The 25,710-nt window shown below is 35.1% G+C and overlaps 1 protein-coding gene and 1 non-coding gene across 2 annotated transcripts; one reads left to right on the top strand and one right to left on the bottom strand.

Moving 5' to 3' along the window:
- LOC112624325 (transmembrane protease serine 11G-like) lies at nucleotides 1–25,710 on the bottom strand. Its single transcript, XM_025384822.1, is given in 12 exon segments — nucleotides 1–162; nucleotides 2,776–2,918; nucleotides 6,154–6,409; nucleotides 7,640–7,815; nucleotides 8,571–8,609; nucleotides 18,737–18,757; nucleotides 18,760–18,896; nucleotides 19,563–19,630; nucleotides 23,410–23,528; nucleotides 24,114–24,235; nucleotides 25,096–25,207; nucleotides 25,638–25,710. Coding segments are annotated over 12 exon segments (1,428 nt in total).
- On the top strand, nucleotides 12,688–12,794 carry LOC112625521. The gene has a single exon (XR_003119617.1). It is a non-coding gene; the product is annotated as a U6 spliceosomal RNA (small nuclear RNA).

The following is a 25,710-nucleotide window of genomic DNA, read 5'->3' as shown; positions in this document are numbered from 1 at the left end:
TTAGATGTTAGTTTTAGATTTAATCCAGTCTCGATAATGAGTCACTTTGGTATAGAGTCCCGACTTGTTTTCTTTTCCACAGTCTATCCCCCAGCTTACTATTCCAACGAGGTACCAGGCGTTTCTATCACGTGCAATAACCAGAGGACCTCCAGAATCACGCTAGAAAAGAACAATATGATCAATTTGATAAATAAAGGGATGTCAGAAATGGGTTAATTGGCATCTAAATGTCTAATAAATTAACACCTTGGATCAAAATATGTAAAATCATTGTATTTTACTTACCATTAGTATTAATATGATAATTGAGCTTATTACTTACTCCCTGTTAATGCCTTCAGGTACAAGGTAATGTGAATAAAGCTAAGATTTCAGTTTTACCCTTGTACAATTTTTAGTTTTGCTGTCTAAAATTTTTAGTTTTAGTTTAGACAGAGCAAAACGAAATTCTATGACACTAGGCATGAGACTAGGAAGGCTTAACTAAGACACAGGACTGTGTTCTTCTATGTCTTACATAAATGATAACCTCAAGACTCAATAAACAAGTCACCTTGTCCATAAGCCTCTCCCAGGTTCATGCCTAGTGTCTCTTCCATCATTGTTTCTGTTAACTAGAAGGAGTCTCTGGCTGTGAATTTGAATCTCATCTTATTCCACTCACATTAATTGACAGGAAAATGTCCTGGATATCATATCACTATGTCTTAGTAGGTTTGAGAGGAGCAACATATGCAAGGGGCACTCCATGCAAATGTGCGCTATTTCTTGCTGAAAATATTCTGCTCCCAAACTAACGTGGAATCCCTAGCTCTAGTGGACTGGTCTAAAGTTATGAGGACTTCCCTCTTATCTTTAAACCTTGGTATAGACAAATGATTTTAAATTGATCTTTTAACAATGTACCTATTCATTCAAAAGAACACTATGTGGAAGCCCATTATAGAGTTTTTAAACAAGAGGAAAAATCCTGTTTGAAGAAGACATGGGCTTCTAGAGTCTTGTGCTTTTAACTCCCCTCCCTTCCATTTTCTTCACATACTTCTTGACCTCCTTCAGAGTCAGTGGACAGAGTGTGAAAACCTTGGTCTACCAAAAGAACTCCTCCTTAGCTCCTTTCCCTTAGGCCACCATCCTAACTTAGGTCCTTGGTATTTCACTATGCTAGCAGTGAAAGGAAGCAAGGGTATATGAACCAGTGGAAAGAGAGATCTGCTTTTACATAGATTTATTTGGGTTTCTCCAAATGTCCATCAGTGACAGACTGGATTAAGAAAATGTGGCATATATACACCATGGAATACTATGCAGCCATAAAAAAGGATGAGTTTGTGTCCTTTGTAGGGACATGGATGCAGCTGGAAACCATCATTCTTAGCAAACTATCACAAGAACAGAAAACCAAACACCGCATGTTCTCACTCATAGGTGGGAACTGAACAATGAGATCACTTGGACTCAGGAAGGGGAACATCACACACCGGGGCCTATCATGGGGAGGGGGGAGGGGGGAGGGATTGCATTGGGAGTTATACCTGATGTAAATGACGAGTTGATGGGTGCTGACGAGTTGATGGGTGCAGCACACCAACATGGCACAAGTATACATATGTAACAAACCTGCACGTTATGCACATGTACCCTAGAACTTAAAGTATAATAATAATAAATAAATTTAAAAAAAAAAAGATTTATTTGGGTTTCTCTTTTAAGCCATGTGATCTAGTTATATCTCGGACCACCCACATTGCTTCTCCTTCCCCTCATGATGGAAAGTGAGTGGATGGAGACCCTGTATTCTAGAATATGTAGCCAAGCCCTCGCCTTTCATTTATTTGTTTGAATTATTTGTGTGCTATATTATTGGATTGTAAATTCATTGTGGATTCATTGTGATTTTAACAAATACTTATGCTTCCTTCAGTAACTGCTACAGTATCTCGCGGTTGACAAAAAATGGAATTAATAAGTGAATATGTTTATTACCATCACATGACAGACAGCCAATGGCAGATCAACAGCGACACCTTTGCATATAAGAAAAGTGCACATATATATCAAATTCTCAAAGCCATTCTTAATTCTTCAAAAAATCACTAAACTGTTCCAGTTTCAAATGCTACAAATTCAAACTTTTATTATTTTATTTGCTTATTTTTATTCTTTTACATAGCCAGAATTTAAAACTTATATTCTCCTAAAATGTTTAATGATTATATTATTTATTGAATTGGTTTCTAAATGTGATCTGTGAGGTAACACTTTACCCTGAACAAATGTAGATAAATATGTACTTTTTTGTTTTGTTTCTAATAGCATAATTATGTCTATTAGAAGTATGGAAGTATGTTGTTTAAAGTCAATGGCTTAGGTACCTGTGGGACCTGTGGGATGCTACTTTACTGGCCATAGATGTAGATGCAGGTCCCATCTTGCAGTGCCTTGCAATTAGTGGGGATTAGATACCTAACTACTGGTTATGATTGTGGCTTGAAGCAATTATTGTATGGCTTCCTGACTTGGTTTCTACTATCTGCTTTCAGTATGTTTCTCTAATGAGAGTGCTATTTGCAGCTGGTGACCACGTTTTAGGGATAGTTCTCCTCAATAGGGTGTTAAATGGGAATTACGTCTTATGATTATTCCACTCCCTCATTTTACACTCTCCTCCACAGGTTAATTTCATGCAGTCATGTGAAATGATATTGTTCTATGGTCAGTAAGGCCATTCCTACTAAACAGTCATTTTTGTGGATTTGGATCTATTCTTACCTTACAGGCATCTAGTTTTCCTGACAAGAATCCAGCACATATCATTCCTGATGATACAGCACCACCATACACATGAACTTGATTACATGTGTCATTACTTATGATCTCTACCTCAACTTCTCGCAGCATGTTGGGAAAGGGACCTGAAAGAAAGAAAAAATAAATAGATGAAGAACTTCTGCATTGCTGCCATGATAGTTAATTGTGTCTTACAAAGAACGAACCAGTGATAAAACCTTAATCTTGAAGTTGTAAGATTCTGGAGAATGACAGTGCTCAGAATCAAGTTACATTTATAGGGTGGCTTCTATTCACTAGGCGCCATATTTGGCTTGTTTACTCCTGCTACCTTATTTAATCCTTGCAGCAGCCACCAAACAAAGATATAAATATTCTCTTTTTCAGTTGAGGAGACCAAAGCTTACCTGGTTAGGAGTCTTGTCATGATCACACAGTTAAGGAATAATGTTAGAAGCTTTTTAATTGAGGTGATCTTTTTAAAACCAGAGTATTTCGTACCACCTGGGAGAATATGCTACAGCTTACCTTAACCTTACTCGGAAATCTTCTTCATTACTTTACAAAGGACACAGCTATTTTGGGAACTGTGAATCTTGAGGAAAAGCAGCACAGAACACTACTGTACTACCAGATTTAACTTTAATATGGATGGAATGCTATTGCTTCATAGGAAAACCATGCTTACTCTGATAATAGCTTAACTTGCTATCCAAAACAAATACCAGAGTAAGTAACACATACCAAGAAAAGACACAGCTTATATTTTATTAATTAACCACACACTTATTGATTGCATGTAATATTGTTTTAACTATTATATTCTTCTCATTTCTTTAAAATAGGAGCAACTTCTATTTTAAAGACTGTACTAATCTTTCATATAAAGATGGATGATTTGTTTACAACAGGGTCAAAGACAATTGAGAGGATGAGGGAGGGCAGTAGTATTGATTTGAACAATGAATTAGCATAATTATGTGCTTAAGGGCCTTGAACTTAGAAGGAGCAGATATAAGTTTGAGCACTATTTGCACAATTTACAAGCTATGTGACTTTGGGAAAGTTACTAAGCATCATTTAACTCACCTGTGAAAAGGAGAAAATAATGCCTTGCTCAGACGTTTATAAGTTAAAAAACAATGAATATAATCAGTTATGACAGTACCTTGCATCATATTCAGTTAGTAATAAAAGGATGCTATTAGAGTGAATTGTAGAGATTAGGGTATATACTTAAGATCCTCAGGGTCTTAAAGCTGCACTTTAAGGTTTATGTTGGATGGAGAGAAAGTTAGCGCTTTTATAAGGAGAGATCTAGGTTTCTAGGGATTTGGCCATTTCCTGTCAAGAAAACTAATTGTTTTAAAATGAGTAAATTTACTCACCTAAGATTGCCAGTCTTGCTGAGAAACTAAGTCCAGATTCTCTACAGTCATTAAAGATTTTGTAGGGTCTTGTGAATTTCTCTACCTCAGTCATCATCTTTAAAAGGGTCATTGTATGGCCATTTTCTCTTCTAGCTCTCATTCTGCTTGAAATGTTCCCAGTGAGGCAGTCTGCTCACCAACTGCTCTTTATATAGACTTTATGCAATCTATTTATTTGTGTCAATGCCTTAGCAATATTCAATACTATCTATTTTGTTGTGTATAGTGTCATTAAAATGTTTAAGGTATTCTCAAGTTTTAATCAATTGTATTCTATTTGTAATTTCTGTGTGCGAATTTTTATTTTAGCTAACTGGTCTAAAATGCTCAGTCTCAATTTTCAAATGCTTATAATCTTAATCTCAGCTTAAAAAATAAATTCAAGTGCTCGACAATATGACAAACTACTTTACATCACCAATTATTTAAAGAAGAAACTACCCAGAGAGTAGAATGTTTCTGTTTTGCAAGCTGTCTGGTAACAAGATTTCTTTTCTTTTAAAAAAATTATTTTAGATTCAGGGGTAAACTAGTGTCTTGGGGGTTTGTTGTATAGGTTATTTCATCACTCAAGTACTAAGGCTAGTACCCAATAGTTGTTTTTTTGTTGTTGTTGTTGTTGTTTTAATGCTCCTCTCCCTCCTCCCATTCTTCACCCTCAATTAGGCCCCAGTGTCTGTTGTTTCCTTCTTTGTGTTAATAAGATTTCTAATTAGATATGATTGGCTAAATCTTGGGAGGCAGGAGAAGAGAACCTGAGTAGGTCCTTATCTCCATTTCAAAGTGCAGGAAAATAAAAAAAACACAATCAAATATCCATTAATTTGGTTTGATGCCTTACAAATCCATAATGTTATTGTGAAATGTATTCAACTTATGAGAGTAGATAGCTCATGGCACAGTAATCTGCACACTATTGGGCTTTGAATGATTCATGATGAAGTACCAGATCACTCCCAAACTCTGGGAGTAGGAGGTGTTAAGTTTAGTTAGATTATAGAAGTAAGCGTAATGGTGTTACTCAAGTAGTAGATGTTTTCCTTTTCTACTTTTATCAGGAAGTGGCTTTAAGTCTTAAAAAATTTAATTCCCCTTCATACTCATCACCATTTCCTACAGAACAATGCAGATCACTCAGAGATTAGGAAAATTTGATTACATAGTCTGAGATTATAATGATAGTGTATCAACCTAGACTCAACATCAGAATTTTAGAGCGTATATTGGAGGGAAGCCGACTTCTATAAAAATTAACCGATTAGACTCACATGACTTCATAACAAGAGCCCGAAACAAAAATTAGAAATTTGAGAGCAGATTAAACCCTCATATGTAAAAGTCAAGCAGTAGACATAAAAATGGGAAAGTCATATCAGGATCTAAACATCTATGTTTGTAGTTTATTGTCAAATTTATAGTTTCAGGTGGAAGAACAGCTCCACAGATACATGGACCAGAGGGACCCATTTAATATTTAGGGCCAGGTAAAGAGTAGTCATTCAGTTTATTCACTTAAGGCTGTTTCTGATTAGCTGCATGATGCATTGCAAAAGCTTATCATTACTAGTGCTTGCAAATTATATACTTTATGAATCAAGCAGTCATAGCAGAAACTACACATATGAAAGATAGCATTTGAAAGAAAAAAAGATGTAAAAATATGCTTTAATAAATTTGGAAAATAAAGCTCTAACCAGTTTCCAAACAGTCCATATAAAGACAATAAACATAGGTACTGTGTAATAGTAATGGTGCTAACATTTTTGAAATTCACCACATCTGTTTCTTATTTGTTTGTTTTTGCCATATTTATCATGGGACATCTGATTTCATCTCTTATTTATTTTGATTTTGTATTTTATTTCATATCCCTGTTCAAATGAAGGATAGGTTTATATTTTTTGCTTTGTTGTTTTACTGAGATACTCACCATCTAATTTAAGTGCACCCCATCCAGTGACAAACACTTTACTCTTAAGCAAGGCTTCAAAAGTAGCTTCTGGAAGACAGACTCTGTGCACCTCATTGGAAAATATGATGGGGGTGAAGAGCTTCACTACAGCGATATCATCATCGTGTTTATGGGCGGCATAGTTCTCATGAATAATAATTGACTCCACCTTTCTTCTCATTAGTGAGGGACTCAGGGTTATTCCAAAACTAGCCATCTACAGTTTGGAATTTTTCTCACCGATCACAGAGTAAAAGGAGTACAGTTGGTTCATTTCTAATTTAAATTTGCCCAGGACTCTGGATGGGCAGAGGACATAAATGTGGGAGAGGGGCAAATTTTTTAAGGCAATAATTGATTGGAACCATCTCACCTTCTTATCTGAGGCTTCTCTCCTACGACTGCTTTGCTTTCATCTAGTTGATAACAAACCCCCATTCCAAGGCAGCTTAAATTACTCTCCTTGAAGGAAGCTTGTATTTGTATATTATTCTACATTATTCTATATTATTGCCATTTTTGATTATATAAATAACACAAATTAATTTAAGAAAATATAATTATTAAGTAGACATATACACACACAGATTCACGTATACACTCATATCAAGGCACTATCATATAAATGTATGTATAGTTATAAAGAGAAAGAGAGGTAAAATTGGAGTGATATTTTATATATTTATATTGTTTCCTCATGCTTTCTTTTTATTTAACATCTTACCCAGAATATTCTCCCATTTTATATAAATTTTACTAGGGCTACTGTATCTCTGTATTATTTCCAAGTGTTCTATATGTTAAATTGTCAAAAAACATACAAAGAATAAAAGCACAGCACCAAAGATATTCATGTGGGATCATCAGCTATAACCTATAGTTCAGGAAACTATTAACAGAGTTTTTGTTTGTTTGTTTGTTTGTTTTATCTAAAATATCTCTCAGGAGAACAGGTGAGTGTGCATAATCTTTGACAGTGCTGCCTTGTTTCTAGTTAAAATTGAGATTGTTGGAGGGTATATTTTCAGTTGGAACTGAAGATATTCTCTCTAATTTTTTCTACTATTCTTCAGTTAACTGTCATTTATTCCTAAGCCTGCTGGACAATCATAAGTGGCACTGGGAGGTCTAAGATGTTTTCTTTTTTGGGTGTTTGTTTGTTTTTTGAGACGGAGTCTCACTCTGTCACTCAGGCTGAAATGCGATGGTGTGATCTCAGCTCACGGCAACTCCTACCTCCTGGATTCAAGCGATTCTCCTGCCTCAGCCTCATGAGTAGGTGGGACTATGGGCACATGCCACCATGTCCAGCTAATTTTTGTATTTTTAGTAGAGACGGGTGTCACTATGTTGACCAGGCTGCAGCCTGAGATGTTTATAAAGGAAATGTAAAAGAGAGAACTATCGGATGTGAAGAGATGAAAAAGAGGCAAAGCTGGTGATCCCATGGGTATAGACTGGGAACTCATAAGTCAAAACAGTGAGCCGCGGTCAGAAGCCACTCTTCACTGATCAAAGATGCGCCACACAAATGGATCCCCTCCACCTGCAGGCTCGCTTGCCAGGGCCAATCACCTTTTCTTGCAATCCGACCATCAGCAATTCTTTCCACGGATGGAAACTCCTTCCCTAAACCACAACCTGTAAGAAGGGAATAAGATAGCTAATTTTGGGTTATAAACATGTGTAGGTATGTTTGGCACATAGTTAAGAGTAGAAATATCTACAAATGTGTCTTACCTTAAAAAAACTTTTGAAGTTAACGTTAAATAAACGAATAGTAATACACATTGATAAAATGTGATTATTCACACTTTAAGTATTAACATTTTTAAAATTATTTAACACTCTCTCTGGTGAATTTAAAACAACGTCATTTTAAAATGTGGCTTTTCACATTCTTCCGGGTCATGCTGTTACGTGCAGCAGTGTACCCTAATAACATTTTTTGAGTGCCAAGTGTACACTATTTATTGCATAAAATAACATACGTAGTTTTTTTAAAATGCACGTCTAATATTGCAACCAAAATACTACTATAGCATAAACATCAAAGTTTCTATATTAAAGTTTTTGGGTGTCATTTAACCACCAAGCAAAATTTACTACTTTAACAAAGGAGGTCAAATAAAAATAAATACAATGAAATAAAAGAAAACTGTTAAAGAAGACATTAGCGAAACTTTCTGTGAGGAAGAGCAAACATTTTCAAGGAATACATATAGATATTCTCCATTATGACTAATAATTTTTCCCTTGAGGAGAATCAAATTGCATATCCATCTGGAGATATTATATACTTTTGAGAAAGAGTAAATGTGGAAAAAGAGAAATGCTAAACGTTTTGAGTTTTGTTCTTTGGTTTATAAACATCTCAGTGATATTCTTGAACTTACAGCTGTTAAGAATGTGTTCTGCTTGTGCTGCATTCATATCTGAAAAAAAACCAGAAGATGCTCAGTGATTAAATTATTATAACTTAAAATACTATTCCTACATGATATGACTTTTTCTGGTTGAGAGGAACTGCATCAGTCAGGAAATTTTTAATTCAAAGGCAATAGAATAAAATCCTACGTAAAGGAGAAGGCTAGATGTAAATTGAACTCTTTTGACTGTATGTGGACTCCAGGAAAATCCTGGTTTATGGTTACAAGATCATTGGCACAAAGAAAGATACAGTTTGCCATAAAGGAAGGAGCCTTCTAGTTAATCAATGCCACACCAGTTTTTCAAAATATAAGTTAAAACAGAAGAGTCCAGGAATAGTCTTCGCCGTTAATGTGTCTTGGAAGTCTGGTAATCTACGCTTGGTCCAGGGATGCTCCCTGTGGAATCAAAATTCACCAGTGTGCTGAGAAAACCTCAAAACATGCTATCTTGTTAGTCATTTTTTTCAAAATGTGAAATAAAGAAAACCATAATCAGTGACTGTCCTCCCAAATTATTTGAATTGTTCTGTATCCTAGTTTGTATAATGAGCAATCTAGACCCACATTTCGTAAAGATGAAAGCCAATGTGGAGTTTCGGTGAGCCTGAAAACTGATGAGTCTTTAATTCAGGTCAGACTCTAAAGCGGTACATTGAGTTCATCTGCAGGAAAGTATGCTTAAGTGTATTAGAGTAAATCCCTTAGAATTAAATTTTGCCACTAATGGCTTCTAGAATAAACCAAACTTCCTACCTGGCCCTACATGATATGGTCCTTATTTACGTCTCTGATGGCAAGTGGCCCTGCTGTTGCTTTTAGTCATGACTCAATGGCCACCTTGGCCTTCCTATTTTGTGCAAAGGTATTTCTGCCTGCAATCTTTGTTCTAGCTGTACCTTTTGCCAGGAATGCTTATTTCCCTTGGCCTTTTTATGGTTGGTTTCCCTTTACCACTCAGATCTCAGCTTTAAAATCCTCTCCTCAGAGAGAACTTCCATTACAACCAAATCTAAAGTAGCTTTTTCCTCTCTCTGTTCTCTGCATGGAGTTTCAAATTATCTGATATTACTTTGTTTATTTTTTATCTAGTTATTATGTTCCTTACCACAATTAGAATATTAGTTCCATGAAGCAGAGACTTTAATTTTTGGCAAAAATAGGTTCTCGATAAATACTTGCTGAGTGAATAAATAAATGGCAATCATAACTAATAGTTTACTAAGTCTTGTATATTAGGTTCTGTGACAAAATTTATTTGCTTATTATATCCTCACAATAATATTATGAGGCAAATTTATTAAGAACATGATTTATTTTTATTTTTTTAGGGACAGGGTTTCACTCTGTTGCCCAGGGTGGAGTGCAGTGATACAATCATAGCTCACTGCAGCCTCAAACTCCTGGCCTCAAGCAATTCTCTTGCCTTGGCCTTCTAAAGTTCTGGGAATACAGGAGTGAGCTGCCATGCCCAGCGGGAACATGATTTAATAATTCGTGAGGCAAAAGCTTGTGCTGCATACATTTCACTGTAACATCAATTATAGTTTAGTGCCATTCTCTGTAGGTTATGGAGTGGTGGGAGAGGGGTAGAATTACAGTTAGTTCACAACTAAGTTTAGCTCAATCCTAAATGCATCTCCATTTATGTAAAAACTATTGTTGAACTTCCATGATGGTGCTGTATATCAAATGTGAGCATTATGTAATACATGTGTTCCATCTGCAGGATAAAAGAGGTTTAATACCTCTAGTTCTAGAACAAGATTGTGTAGACTCACTTTTCCCTGCTCTTCTCTTGTAAAAACAACTAGGTAATCTAAAAATTATTCATCAAATAACAATAAAAGAACTCTGAAAGCTGGAAGGAAGAAGACAGAATGGCTAGAGACTTCAGAATTTAAGGAAGGACAAGTGGTGCATGTTCCTGGATTTTCTTTTTATTTCACATATATGCTGGACTGGGGACCTAAGGCCTGCAATTTGTAATCATCAACAAGAATAGACAAAATGATCCCAATAAAAGTCTGTTCTCTCTCTCCAAAGTACTGGGAAAGGGAGAGCACAACAGACAGCTAATGGGAAATTCAAACCTTCTACTTCGCAGCCAAGTCCTGGCAGTCCATTCTGCCAGCAGCAGTGATAGCAGAAAGCCCTTGGCCATCCCAATCCACACTTCAAAACCAGGAACTACCTGGCAGACTGATATACCCACAAAGACAGTGGCAGAAGAGACCTGCATCTACTCAGAAACATAAGGAGACTCAGGCCCAGCACCCCTCCACAAAGGGTGGCCCACTGATTCAAGGCAGCCCAGGGAAGCATGTTCTACCCCGACAAAAGGCACGGGAAACAGTAATCAAGGGGAAGTGCAGAATAGTATTGCAAGGATATGAAAACCGAATTGTCACTGAAACAACAAAAGTAAGTAAGAATCTGTACTCTAAACCTAAACAGGTTGCCTATCTGTTAAAGTAGAAGAATTAAATTGAATCAGAAGTCTCCTAATGTAACTAAAATGTTCAGAATACAAAGAAAAATTGCTCATCATACCCCAAAACAGGAAAACTATAATCTAAATGAGAAAAGACAACCAATGCCAATCCTGAGATTAATAAGATGTTGGATGTGTCTGATGTGTATTTTAAAGACCTGCCATAAAACTGATTTAGAAATAAAGTACAAATTATCTTGAAACAAAAAAAAAACTAGAAAATCTCAGCAAATAACTAGAAATTATAAAAAAGAACCAAATGAAAGATTATAGGACTGAATAATACAATAAGCAAAATAAGAATAACAGTAATAATGAACCAATCTGATGGATGGTGCTAACAGTGGAGTAGAAAAGATGGAGAATGAAGTTAGTAAACTTGAGAATAAGTCAACAGAATTCACTCAGTCTGAAGACATAGTATAAATGGATTGAAGAAAATGAACAAAGCCTCTGGGATCTGTGGGACAGCAGCAAAAGATCTAACATTGGTATCATTGGATTTTCAGAAGGAGAGGAAAATAAGTGTGAGGCTGAAAAATACTCAAAGAAGTAATTATTGAAAACTCCTCAAATTTGGCCAATGATAGAGACCAACAGACTCAAGAAGATGAGTAAATCCCAAGGAATATGAATTGCAAGAATCCATACCAAGACCCATTATAACTAAACTACTAAAAATGAAAGAAAAAAATCTTAAAAGCATACAGAGAAAAACAACGCATTACCTGGAGCAGAACACCAATTCAGTAACAGTGGTTCTCATCTGAAACCACGAAGTCCAAATGAAAGTGGTACAGCATTTTTCAAGTTCTGAAAAAAAAGGAACTATCAACCCTGAATCCCATAACCTGTGAAACTCTTTGAGACATATAGAAGAAATAAGTATAATCTCAGATGAAGAGAAACAAAAAGAATTTATTTCTAACAAACCTTCCCTTAAATAATGACTAAACAACAGCATTCAAACAAAAAGCAAATGATTACAGGAGGGTAGAATATGCAGAAAGAAAAGAAAACTACGGAATGGATAAAGATAAAAGTAAACAAAAGACTATCTTTCACTTAATGAGTTTCTTAAAGAAATATATTTTATGGTTGAAGGAAAAAAATATGACACCAACTGATGTTGTGCTGAATGTATGTTGAAGAAATATTTAAGATAAGTGTACTTTAAAAGTAGGTAGGTTAAAGAGACCCAAACTGAAGTACATTCAAATGAAATGTTACCACTACATTTCATTTGAAGTGGTAAAATGTCAGCACCACTAGGCTGTGATTAGTTATGTATATAATGATAATACTCACAATAGCCTCTAGGATGACTGCACAAATTGATGAATTTTAAAAAGCCATAAGTAAATCAAAATAAAATTATAAAAAGTATTGAAGTTACTCACAAAAGGATAAGAAAAAAGGAACAGAGAAATAAGACACATCAAACAGAAAACAAATTATAAAATGAAAGCCTTAAACCCTAACGTATCCATAGTTAGTATGTAAATGGTTTCAACATAACAATTAAAAGACAAGCGTTAGCAGAATGGATTTTAAAAACATAACTCAACAATGTGGTTTATAAGAAACTCCGTGCTCACTTCAGCAGCACATATACTAAAATTGGAACAATACAGAGAAGATTAGCCTGGCCCCTATACAAGGATGACACAAAGATTTATGAAGCCTTCTATAATATTCCACTACAAACACATGGAAGTACACAGTCCAATGACACTAGGAAGCAACACATAAACAAGTCTGCAGAATAACCAGCTAGCATCATGATGACAGGATCAAATTCATATATAATAATACTATCCTTAAATATACATTGGCTAAATGCCCCAGTTAAAAGTCACAGAATGGCCAGCTGAATAAAGAGTCAAGAGCCATCAGTTTGCAGTCTTCAATGGACCCGTCTCATATGCAAAGACAGACATAGGCTCAAAATAAAGGGATGAAGGAAAATTTACCAAGCAAGTGGAAAACAGAAAGAAGCAGGGGTCGCAATCCTAGTTTCTGACACAACGGATTTTAAACAAATAAAGATAAAAACAGACAAAGAAGGGCATTACATAAAGGTAAAAGGTTCAGTTCAACAAGAGGAGCTAACTATCCTAAATATATATGCACCCAATACAGAAGCAGATTCATAAAGCAAATTCTTAGAGACCTACAAAGAGATTTATATTCACATACAATAATAGTGAAAATATTTTATTATCTCACTAACAGTGTTAGACAGATCATCGAGACAGAAAAATTAACGAAGATATTCAGGACCTGAACTCAGCTCTGGATTAAGCAGACCTCATATATATCTACAGAAATCTCCAGCCAAAACAACAGAATATACATTCTTCACATCGCCACATGGCACTTACTCTAAAATTGATCACATAGTTGGAAGAATTGAAATTATAACAAGCAGTCTCTCAGACCACAGTGCAATAAAATTAGAACTCAAGATTAAGAAACTCACTCAAAACCACACAACTACATGGAAATTGAACAATCTGCTCCTGAATGACTCCTGGGTAAATAATGAAATTAAGGCAGAAATCAATAACTTCTTTGAAGTTAATGAGAACAAAAAGACAATTTACCAGCGTCTCTGGCATTCAATTAAAGTAGTGGTAAGAGGGAAATGTATAACACTAAATGCCCACATCAGAAAACTAGAAAGATCTCAAATCAACAACCTAACATTACAACTAAAAGAATTAGAGAATCAACAGCAAATAAACCCCAAAGCTAGCAGATGACAAGAAATAACTAAGATCAGAGTAGAACTGAAGGAGACAGAGACATGAAAAACCCTTTAAATAATCAACAAATCCAGCAGCTGTTTGCTTTTAATTAATAAAATAGATAGACTAACAGCTAGACTAATAAAGAAGAAAAGAGAGAAGACTCAAATAGACACAATCAGAAATGATAAGGGGGATATCACCACTGACCCCACAGAAATATAAACAACCATCAGAGAGTACTGTAAACACATCTATGCACATACACTAGAAAATCTAGAAGAAATGTATAAATTCCTGGACACATATGCCCAACCAAGACTGAAACAAAAAGAAATTGAATCCCTGAACAGACTAGTAATGGGTTCTGAAGTTAAGGCAGTAATAAATAGCCTATCAACCAGAAAAAAAAAAAAAAGCCCAAGACCAGACAGATTCAAAACTGAATTCTGCCAGAGGTACAAAGAAGACCTTCAAACAATACTACAAGGCTACAGTAACCAAAACAACATGGTACCAGTAAAAAAACAGACACATAGCCCAATGGAACCGAATAGATATCTCAGAAATAAGACCACACATCTACAACCATCTGATCTTGGAAAAACCTGACAAAAACAAGCAATTGGGAAAGGATTCCCTATTCAATAAATGATGTTGGGAGAACTGGCTAGCCATATGCAGAAAGTTGAAACTGGACCCCTTCTTTACATCATACACAAAAATTAACTTTTGGGAGGCTGAGGCAGGTGGATCATGAGGTCAAGAGATCGAGACAAGCCTGGCCAACATGGTGAAACCCTGTCTCTACTAAAAATACAAAAATTAGCTGGATATGGTGGCACATGCCTGTAGTCCCAGCTACTCTAGAGGCTGAGGCAGGAGAATCGCTTGAACTGGGAGGTGGAGGTTGCAGTGAGCCGAGATCCCACCACTTCACTCCAGCCTGGTGATAGAGCAAGACTCCATCTCAAAAATAAAATAAAATAAAATAAAATAAAATAACACAAGATGGATTAAAGACTTAAATGTAAAACCCACAACTATAAAAACCCTAGAGGAAAATTTAGGCAATACCATTCAAGACATAGAAATGGGCAAATATTTCATGACTAAAGTGCCAAAAGCGATTTCAACAAAAGCAAAAATTGACAAATGGGATTTAATTAAACTAAAGAGCTTCTGCACAGCAAAAGAAACTATCATCAGGGTGAACAGAAACCTACAGAATGGGAGAAAATTTTTACAGCGTATCCATCTGACAAATGTCTAATATCCAGAGTCCACAAGGAACTTAAACAAATGTACAAGAAAAAAACGATTTCAATAAAAAGTGAGCAAAGGACATGAACAGACACTTCTCAAAAGAAAACATATATGCAGCCAAGAAACACATGAAAAAGAGCTCAACATCACTGATCATTAGAGAAAAGCATATCAAAACCACAATGAGACATCATCTCACACCAGTCAGAATGGCTACTATTAAAAAGCCACAAAACAACAGAGGCTGGCAAGGTTGTGGAGGAAAAGGAATGCTTTTACACTGGTGGTGGGAATGTAAATTACTTCAACCATTGTGGAACACAGTGTGGCGATTCCTGAAAGACCTAGAGGCAGAAATATCATTTGACCCAGCAATCCCATTACTGGGTATATAGCCAAAGGAATAGAAACCATTCTATTACAAGGATAAACACATGCATACGTTCATTGCAACACTATTCACAATAGCAAAGACACAGAATCAACCCAAATGCCCATCAATAATAGCCTGGATAAAGAAAATGTGGTGCATATACACCATGGAATACTACACAGCCATAAAAAGGATTGAAATAATGTCCTTTGCAGGGACATGGATGGATTTGGAAGCCATTATCCTCCGCAAACTAACACAAGAACAGCAAACCAAACATCACATATTCTCATGTATAAGTGAGAACTGAATGATGAGAACACATAGACACATGAAGGGGAACAACACACACTGGGGCCTGTTGGAAAGCAGGTGGTGGGAGGAGGGAGAGCATCAGGAAGAATAGCTAATGGATGCTGGGCTTAATACCTAGGTAATGGGTTGATCTGTGTAGTAAACCACCATAGCACATGTTTACCTGTGTAACAAACCTGCACATCCTGCACATGTACCCCCCAACTTAAAAGTTGAAGAAAAAAATTTTTAATGTTTCATTTTTTAATAGACAAAAAAAGAAACTCATTTCAAACATAGCTACATAGATAAACTGAAAGTAAAAGAATGGAAAAGATAAATCATAAAAACAATTTTAAAGAGGAGTATTGGTATCAGATCATGTAAATTTCAAAGCGTGGAAAATTACTAGGGCTTAAGAGGCACATTATGTAATGATAAAGGATCAACCCATCAAGAACTATAGTAGCCAATACAATTTTGGTAGAGGAGAATAAAGTGGGATAAATCATTTTTACCAGTTAAGGCTTAATATACGGTTGCAGTAATCAAGAAAGTATGGTACCAGTGAAAGGATAGACCTAAATCAATGGAAAAGAATGGAGAACCCAAAAGTAGATTCATACAAGTATGCCCCATATACCTAATTAGTTTTTGACAAAGGAGCAAAAGTAACTCAATGGAAGATGAATAACATTTTTACAAATGGTACTGGAATAATGGAACATCAATTTAAAAAATTTAAAAAGCCTCTACCTAAATCTCACAGCATAGAAAATTAATTCAAAATGGATTATAGACTTAAATGTAAAATATAATGTAATGTAAAACTATGAAACTTCCAGAAAAAATGTAACATGTAGAAAAAGTATAAGTTTAAAATGTAAAACTATAAAACCTACAGAAAAGAGCCTAGATATCTGAGAAAGTCCATCAAATAATACATTAAATTCACTTATTCTTTCTTAGTAATTTTGAAAGCATTTTTACACCCTCCTAAAGAGTAAGTTCCACATTTATTATCTTATTTTTGCAAAACAGGAACTGATGCACAGTTTCAGCAACTTTTGCAAGGCTGACTACTGTCATTATTGCTAGAATACAGGTCTTCTAAGTCCTAGACTAGCGTTCTCTCTACCATCATCTGCAGTCTCTCTGAATGCATTCCATGCATTTTTTCTTTATATTCTTTATATTTAAATGATGTTTCTTATCCTATAAAATTCAACTCTAGTTTTAAAATTGTGAAATATGCAACCTCTCACTTTTTTTCCCCTATACAGTTCTAAAAGTCTATGTGGAAAGAGAAATGATTTTAAGGTCTTCAGTTTTCTGTTGTATTATTACTTTTAAAAGTTCCCTCTTTTTTCCTGCCCACTTTCAAGAGATTGAGTTGTTTTATAGAGTTAAAGATAAAACATCTCACAAACACCATGTTCCTGTCCTGTGTTGAGTTCTATGCTAACGCTGGGGATGTGCTTGTGACTACAGCAGGCATATTTCCTGTGTTCAGAAAGTTATATCTGTTGGAGAGAAACATGAAATAAAAAATATACAAATCAAAGCAACTCCCAAGAACCCTTGTGAAGTACGTAAGTATAAGGAATTACCATTGCACGGAAGCCTTTGGTTGGGAATAAGGATCATCTCAACAATAACTTGCTTAGACAAGCAACTGAGTATCTGGTGATGGGTGATGCATCACCAGTGGATGCCTACACAAACCAATAATGAGACCTAAATCAACTCCTCCTCCCCACATCCAGCAACACTGTGAAAGGATCTAAGTCCCTCTAGCACCATAAAGCAGATGCCGGGGTAAGAGTGAGGGATAGGTCCAGAAATAATGAGTTTAAGATTTTAACATTTGACTTAAAAGTAAAGTTATACTTGACAGATACCTATACCTCCTCAACAAAACATTTCCTTCAGGAAGTGTTGTCTCTGCTATCTAAAGTCCAGTGCTTTGAATTCAGAGTCTATTCTGTCCTGTCTGCATAACTAATGGAACTGAATGTTGGGTATTACTCACAGAGACTACTCATTCTTATCTTCAAGCTATTTTTTCTTCTTTCTGACTTTGGTCAAATCTACAACATAATTTTATCTTCTGTTAACATACTATAATGTACATGCTCTAACCTCCCAGAATAGTTCTGGGAAAAGGTACTGAGTGAAGATTTACTGATAATTTGTAATTTTCGATCAGCCTTATAATCTCATTGCAAAAGTTAAACAAGTTCTGGTAAAACATGACAACTTCAAAGCTAATCCTGAGAGGCAGCTAGTAGTTTTAGAATTATAATAAACTTTATTTAATTTCATATCCTGAACACTTATCGATCAGTTCTTTGTGTCTGTGTTGCAAATAAGATGGTGTCTTCATGCCTCAGACAGATACTATCCAAGTCCGATGTCTTTCTTGTCATTCTGCCCACTCCATGTCCCAGACCAGTCCTATCCTGTGTGCTGTAGAGAGGGTATGAGAGTGTATCCTACAATGCCAGGCCTCTTTCCTCCTTCCTCCCATATTTTGTTTGTGCCCTACATATTGTGACTCGTGCGTCCATACCACTTTCACATTCTGGATTCAGATTGGAAAGAGTATTTCACGAGAGTCAGACACTATAGATTGCTACTGTATATCAACAGCAGAGTGTTGGTTTTTATCATATGTATGCTGCATGAACACAAACAATTCCACTGAGATCTTTTTTAAAAAGGAAGAAATGTTATTATATTTGGGTTATCATACAATTCTTACTTATAATTATTTCCATACTAGCCAAAAGAAGATAATCTTCCTTATCACAATCAAGAGATTTGTTCATTATCAAGTAAACAAGAAACTTAAAATGAAAAGTAGTTTTCTTTATGGTGAAATAAAGCTCTCTCTGTATATGAGAAGGTTATTAAAATGAGTAATATAATATAAAAGAAAAATAGTATTTCCTGCCTCTAAGATAAGGTAATGAAGGTCTATCTTCAAGAAGCTTTCATTTGATTTCAACTTCTGATGCAAAATGTTATCAGCTTGCATTTTTATTGTGTTCTCATTGTTAGGAATAAACTGACATTTAAGCAATACATCTGCTTTCAGATTGTCATTACTTGGCCTGAAAAACAAAATAATCAGAATGAATAAGGCCACAGCCACCGTAATTATTATGTCATACTTTATTACTTAAATATTAGTTATATCTTCAAGAAAATACAACATAAATATTTTACACATTTTATTGTCATAGATTTTTCTCCCCTTGTGTCACACAGGTATTAATACCTAAATTATTCCCTGCTTGTAAAACTTGATCCTATTTAGGGAGGAGAGAGTATCTGACAGTTCTAGAATTATTTTTTCTTAAAAAGAAATCTAAAGCACTTGTTACATCCACCAACATTGTATATATACAATCATAAACTATATATGTGAATATATATTCAATATATATTCCTGTGATTCAAAAATTCATAATAGCTGTTTGTTATTTTTTAAAGTCAGTAAAATTGAGAGCAGTAGTTAATAATTGAAAGAATCTTCCATAAGAAAAGCAAAAGACTTTAAAAGGACAACCCGTAGAATATATTTCATCACTACTGAAGAAACTCTCTCACTACAGGAACTCTACACAGGAGGAATAACAAATGTAATAACATTAAGCTATTTTCGCTCTTGATATATCTAAGAGCTTTAGACCTGTACACAAAGCAAATAACTGAAGAATAACTGTATAATACAAAGCTGCCTTTTATAATCATACAAATTAATTAACTGTGATTACCTAAAGTTGACAACATGACACTTGATGTAATGATGGTTTACATTGGATCTCTGAAATATCTTATCTATCTGAGAAAAGAAAAAATACAACAAAATAGAGCTTTGTTAAATACGAATTTCACACATTTCAATGTATCACAAAAATGCTTACATAAAGCCTGCCATGATGCAAATAACATCTACTTCAATGTTTATTTACGGTTAGCCCCCCCAAACCTCATTTGGGCATAATCCCGCCATCATAAATATTATCTCTATAATCGGATGATGATACTTGAACAACTTGTCACATGGTCAAAGATGACTATCTAAAGGGTTGACTTAATGAGGCATTTCAACCTCTATTATAAAATATACATGGAGAAGGAGGCACAGAGATTTGAAAGTTTGATATATATGGATGCATCACTCACTCATCGCTCAGTATCATTCCAGCTCAGTTATCATCCTCATGGATGTGATTGAAAGATCAGCTTTTTAGGCTCTAAATAAACTTTTTTTGGCCAGATTTTGATGCTGTGGCAAATGGGAGAAAGGAGGAGGACATATATTATTGAACAGCTCTCTAGAAGCATCATACTTACCAATAAAAATGTCAGAAAGGATTACTTAGAATAAGATAAGACTGTAAATGCCACTGTGTGTCATTTTAGACTTCCTACATAGGATAATTTGTCTGTGGTATGAATACCTAGGTCGAATTATTTCTTAATAAAACCACAGCTTGTTACAAAATATGTGGTCTCATAAGCCTGATTATAGACTCATCAAGCTGGCTTGTCAGAAAAAAGACTGACTATACTGAACTTTAAGTGAACCTGAGTCTGCACAGTGAGTTTCACAAACCAGAAGAGAAGAGCTGCTAAGTTGTGAAACCGGGTATATGTCAAAGAAGTGCTTTTCATTTATCTGACTTGATTTATGAAATTTTCTTTGGTGAAATGCCATGTAATATCATCTTGAATAGGCTGGTGAGCACAAGTTAATTAATAAATCGATAGTTACTCAAAACAAATGGTTATGTGTTTTTCTCCTAATTAACTATGAAGGGAAATTTGTTTTTGAAGAATGTATTTTTATATACACATGCACATTTATATGACAAAACTAACGCATATTTATTGTTAAAAAGTTTTAAAGTAAACAATATAGAAAATATATTGGAAAGCATTAAAGTCATTTTTAAATCACTGTCTAGAGAACTTGTTATTTACATTTTGGTATATATACTTCCACATTTTATATTTACATGTTTATATATACATAAAATATATTCTCTCTATATGTACAAATATAGATGTTTATATAATATCTGTATGTTTTCTGCCTGCCTCCTTCTATTCTCTTTCCAATTTAATAATTTTTTTTCTGAGTAAATCTCAGCTTCATGAGTCACACATAAACAGTCCGGATTATTGAACTCCTCAGGAAAGTATAAAATTCATTTTAGGTACTGGTTTTAATCTTCTCTTTTAGGAATATGTTTGCTGTAACTGTAACTCAACTCTGCAAGAATTGGCAAACTATAGCCTATACACAAAATCGAACCTGCTACCTGCATTTATATTGCTCACGATCTAAGCACGGTCTTCATGTCTTTTTAATAGTTGAAAAAAAGAATGAGAAGGGTATTTTTGATATCCAAAAATTTTACAAAATTCAAGTTTCAGTGTTCATAATAAATTTTTATTGAAACATTGTCACACCTACTTGTTTATGTGTTGTCTGTGGCTGCTTTAACACTACAATAACAGCTGTGAGTAGTTGCACAGACACTGTGTGTCCTGTAAAGTTGAAAATATTTACTATCTTGCATTTTATAGAAAAAGTTTGCATTTACCTCTGGTCGAAATTACTGCATTGCCTTTCTTGATGTTATCTCCATTTATGCATTAAGGAACAGGACCAATATTAGTAAGTTGATCATTTATTTACTAGTCATCTCCTTGATGAGTATTTGTATGGGCCTACCATGTACAAACACTGTGAAAGGCACAGGAAATATAAGAAGAAATGGAGTTACCTCCAGCACAAATGAATTCTCAAGTTAAAAGGGGACATAGACATACAATGTTTTCGTAACTTATGATCAGTGCTTTAGAAAAGGTATATAAAAAGTTCTGTGAGAGCACTGGAAACAGATGCTAACGTTTATTAGGATATTACCTTTCATGCTTTGTATTCACTACATTTGGTGATCCTTAAAATAACACTGCGAGTTGAGTGAAATTATCGCCATTTTGTAGTGCAAATTTTTAGGGGTCAAGCAACTTTTTGAAAGTTACTAGGATGACAAAGGATAAAACTGGAATATCCTTTGTGGCATCTAGATGTCTATGACTTCGAAGTTTGGGCTGTCTCTAGTTCAATATCTTAACTCCTGTAACAAAATATTCTTTACACTGGCCTGCTTTTTTCCTCATCAATGAAAATTTCCTTAAGATATATTTTTGAAAAGGCATATCCACTTCACTCAGTAGCATTCTTCAAACCATTTCATCAGCTTCTGGTTTGAGTTGTGAAATGGCTGAAGAAATAAGTCTGAACGCATGGTAAGAGTGATCTGCCTTCTTTGATTGGTGAATGCTGGGCTCAGTAGTGGCTGCCAATACAACTGAAGTCTTCAGAGGAAGAGCTAGTCTGTGTGTTTCTGTGGTATATTTTCAAGAGCAGCCTAATGGGACATATATCAGGGTCATCCATAGAGTAGGTACTTAATAAATGGTATGTGGTAATGTTATTTGTGCCTGAATGATCGAGTTAAGATTTTAGATAACTCTAACCATTGGTTTTGTATTTGTCTTTTAATTTTTCTGTTGGGGCCAGGTGCAGTGGCTCACACCCGTAATCCCAGCACTTTGGGAGCCCAAGGTGGGCGGATCACCTGAGGTCAGGAGTTCGAGACCAGCCTGGCCAACATAGTGAAACCCTGTCTCTACTAAAAATACAAAAATTAGCCAGGCATGGTGGCAGGCACCTGTAATCTCAGCTACTCAGGAGGCTGAAGCAGGAGATTCGCTTGAACCTGGGAGGTGGAGGTTGCAGTGAGCCAAGATCACACCACTGCACTCCAGCCTGGGCAACAAAGGCAAGGCTTGGTCTCAAAAAAAAAAATCTGTTGGGCTTATGTTGTTCAGTCTCTGGTGCCATTATCGTTTGTCTAGTATATTTTTCTAGGTGTCCTGAGATGATGTTGGTGATAGGTTTTAGCTGTGTCCCCACCCAAATCTCATCTTGAATTGTAGCTCTCACAATTCCCATGTGTCATGGGAAGAACCCAGTGGGAGGTAGTTAAATCATAGGGACAGGTATTTCCTGTGCTGTTCTTATGATAGTGAATAAGTCTCAGGAGATCTGATGGCTTTATAAAAGGGAATTCACCTACACAAGCTCTCTTTTGTCTGCAGCCATGTAAGATACCCCTTGATCTTCCACCATGATTGTGAGGCCTCTCCAGCTATGTGGAACTGTGAGTCACTTATCTTCCCTTTATAATCTTTAATAATCCTTAACAATCTTTCCTTTATAAATTACCCAGTCTCAGGTATGTCTTTATTACCAGTGTGAGAACAGACTAATACAGTGGTTACAGTTTCCAGAATTAGCAAATAAAAACACAGTTAAACTTGAATTTCAGATAAACAATTATTTTTTAGTACAAGCATGTTTCAAATACTGCATGAAGATATTTTCAGGACGATCTGAAATTAAAATTTAACTGGGCATTCTGCTTTTTTCAGGAAATTCTAATGTATATGCAAAAAGCAGTGCTTTCAACTCACCTTTTGCCTTAATTTTAACAATAGTATTGTCAGGAGAGGAATGATGCCAGCAAAGATTTAGCTTACCTCATTACTGACTTTTTGTTTCAGATCAGTGCTAAGTTTTGAGTGTTCTACTGAAAAATCAGGATTATATTCAATACTGGGCATCTGGAAGGAGGTCTGGTAATAGTAAAACTTCTGGCCTGAAAGGGAAGCAGACAGGGATGGTTTCTGTTTAGTAAATTTGAGTTGTATAATTGTGAGAAGTAGAGGGGTTGAAAACAAAAAAATGATACAATTGGTGAACTCCCGAGAGTTAAAAATTCTACAGCGGTAGTCTATTCCTCCCTCTAACTCTTTTTTAGGATCACACATTTTCATAGTCACCACGCTTGTCAGTTATGTCATAACACAATTATCACCTGTTAGTGATCATTCATAAATTTAAGCTGTAAATTAAGTAATGGTAGAATGTAACATAGTTTCAGAAGTTGACCTCAAATTTAGAATTTCTACTATAATAATTTACTCTTAGCATATTAACTAATATTATATCACAAAATTACATAGGATATATTTATTGCACTGTTCAAGAAATAATATTATATAAATCACATCAAAATTTAAACTCTAGACATAATTTTTATACATAAAAGATTATTTCCCCAACCGTATATAAATGTATTCAAACGGAAATTGCATTCTAAAATATTAGAAAATATTAAAGTTTTAAAATAAGTAAAGTGGGTTTTCAAATATTCAAAATAAAACAATGAAGAGATACTTACCATATTTCAAAAAATAAACAAGGAGACCAATCGGTATCACCAGAATCAACACAACAGCTATGACAATAAGGGCAATCATCCATGGTTTCAGTGAACTCACTCTTCTACCCAGTGTCAATGGCCTTTTGAGAAAGAATAGTATGTTAAAAATGAATAGAATTTTAAGACTAAATATTCCTTTTTCTGTAGAATTTTTTTTCTGGAATTCATATTTAGCTCATATTGCACTTGGTAACACTTAAATATATTTTCCATGAAAATTTCTTAAATGCTATAAAAATATGATGGACATTTAACATTATATTTTCTTTTTTTAAAATCAGCAATATTTTGCCATTCACTACCTTTTCATATACTTCCTCGTCCATTATACTATATGTTCTAATTTTTTCTTTCTAAATGAACTAATAATATATATTTGATTCATGTGTTTCAAATCACAATGAACCTAAGAAAGCAAGAGTGTCTGGGTCACTCTTCTCATTCTAACATGAAGAGACGAGGTTCAGAGATTACCAAAACCTCAAAGTTGGATATTAGGGGAGCCAGAAATAGGACTTGGGTTGTTTGGGCTCCTTTTACACCTCTATACTTAAAAAATCCTACTACACAATTTACAGTTCATGCAACTCATAGTGCATATGAAGAGCATCTATAATAAGGCTGATTGAAAAAACTAAAATAGAAGAGAACTATAAGGAAAAAATAATTAGCCAAACAAGAAGAGATCATTCATATGATGAACAAGCAAATCAATTGTGATAGCTCAGGACTTCAGACCCAGGAACTCTGTGTTGTGATAAATATCTATTTCATAGGGTCATAAGAAGTCAAACCTGTGATTTCAATAGATGATATTGTTTATCATAAAACCAAATTTATTTGAATAAATTAAAAATAAATTTTAAGAAAATATCAAGGCAATGATAGTGCCAGTATGCAAATAGGGCAAAAGCATAAAAGTAGTATGCAAATGACTGACATTTGGGAATCCCTAGTGCAAGCAGGAAAAGGTGACAAAGCTCTCTCCTCATCCCAGTGCCGGAGCCCACAGTCTAAAGACAAAATCTGAACAGTTACAGAGTTGAGGCAGGCTAAGATAACACCAACATGGGTTGTTTAAAGAGATTTAATCCATAAGGAGACTGGACAAGAATATGATTCTGAGAAAGGTGCTAGTTCTTGTCCTGTCTGTTAAAATCACACATGGAAAGGAAAAAGAGGGAATTACCTTTCCTGAGATTGGTACCTGGTAAAGTGGATAGTAGGCCTCAGGTTATAACTGAAGACATCAGTTGAGTCTCATCTTTGGGCATCACTGAACTGGAAGGAGTCAGGCTTCTCCTGACATTCCTGGGTCTGGGAAAGGAGTATATAGAGGCAATTTCTCCATCCCAGAATCATCAACCTGAGCTCTGTTAAGTATTCAAGTAGCATTAATTCTGAGTTCAGCTGGTATTCTAGAAGGATCTTACGTTACTCTGTCCTGTTGCTTTTAGGGGAGTAGCAAAAGAAAAGCATTACAATCTGGAAATATCTGAAGTGTCTCTAGAATCACTGAGTTGGAGCTGGAACACAGGCAAGAGCTGATGAACAT

The sequence above is a fragment of the Theropithecus gelada genome, chromosome 5 (assembly GCF_003255815.1).
Source record: "Theropithecus gelada isolate Dixy chromosome 5, Tgel_1.0, whole genome shotgun sequence".
NCBI classification, from domain to species: domain Eukaryota; kingdom Metazoa; phylum Chordata; class Mammalia; order Primates; family Cercopithecidae; genus Theropithecus; species Theropithecus gelada.
This window is presented reverse-complemented; position numbering and strand designations above follow the sequence as displayed.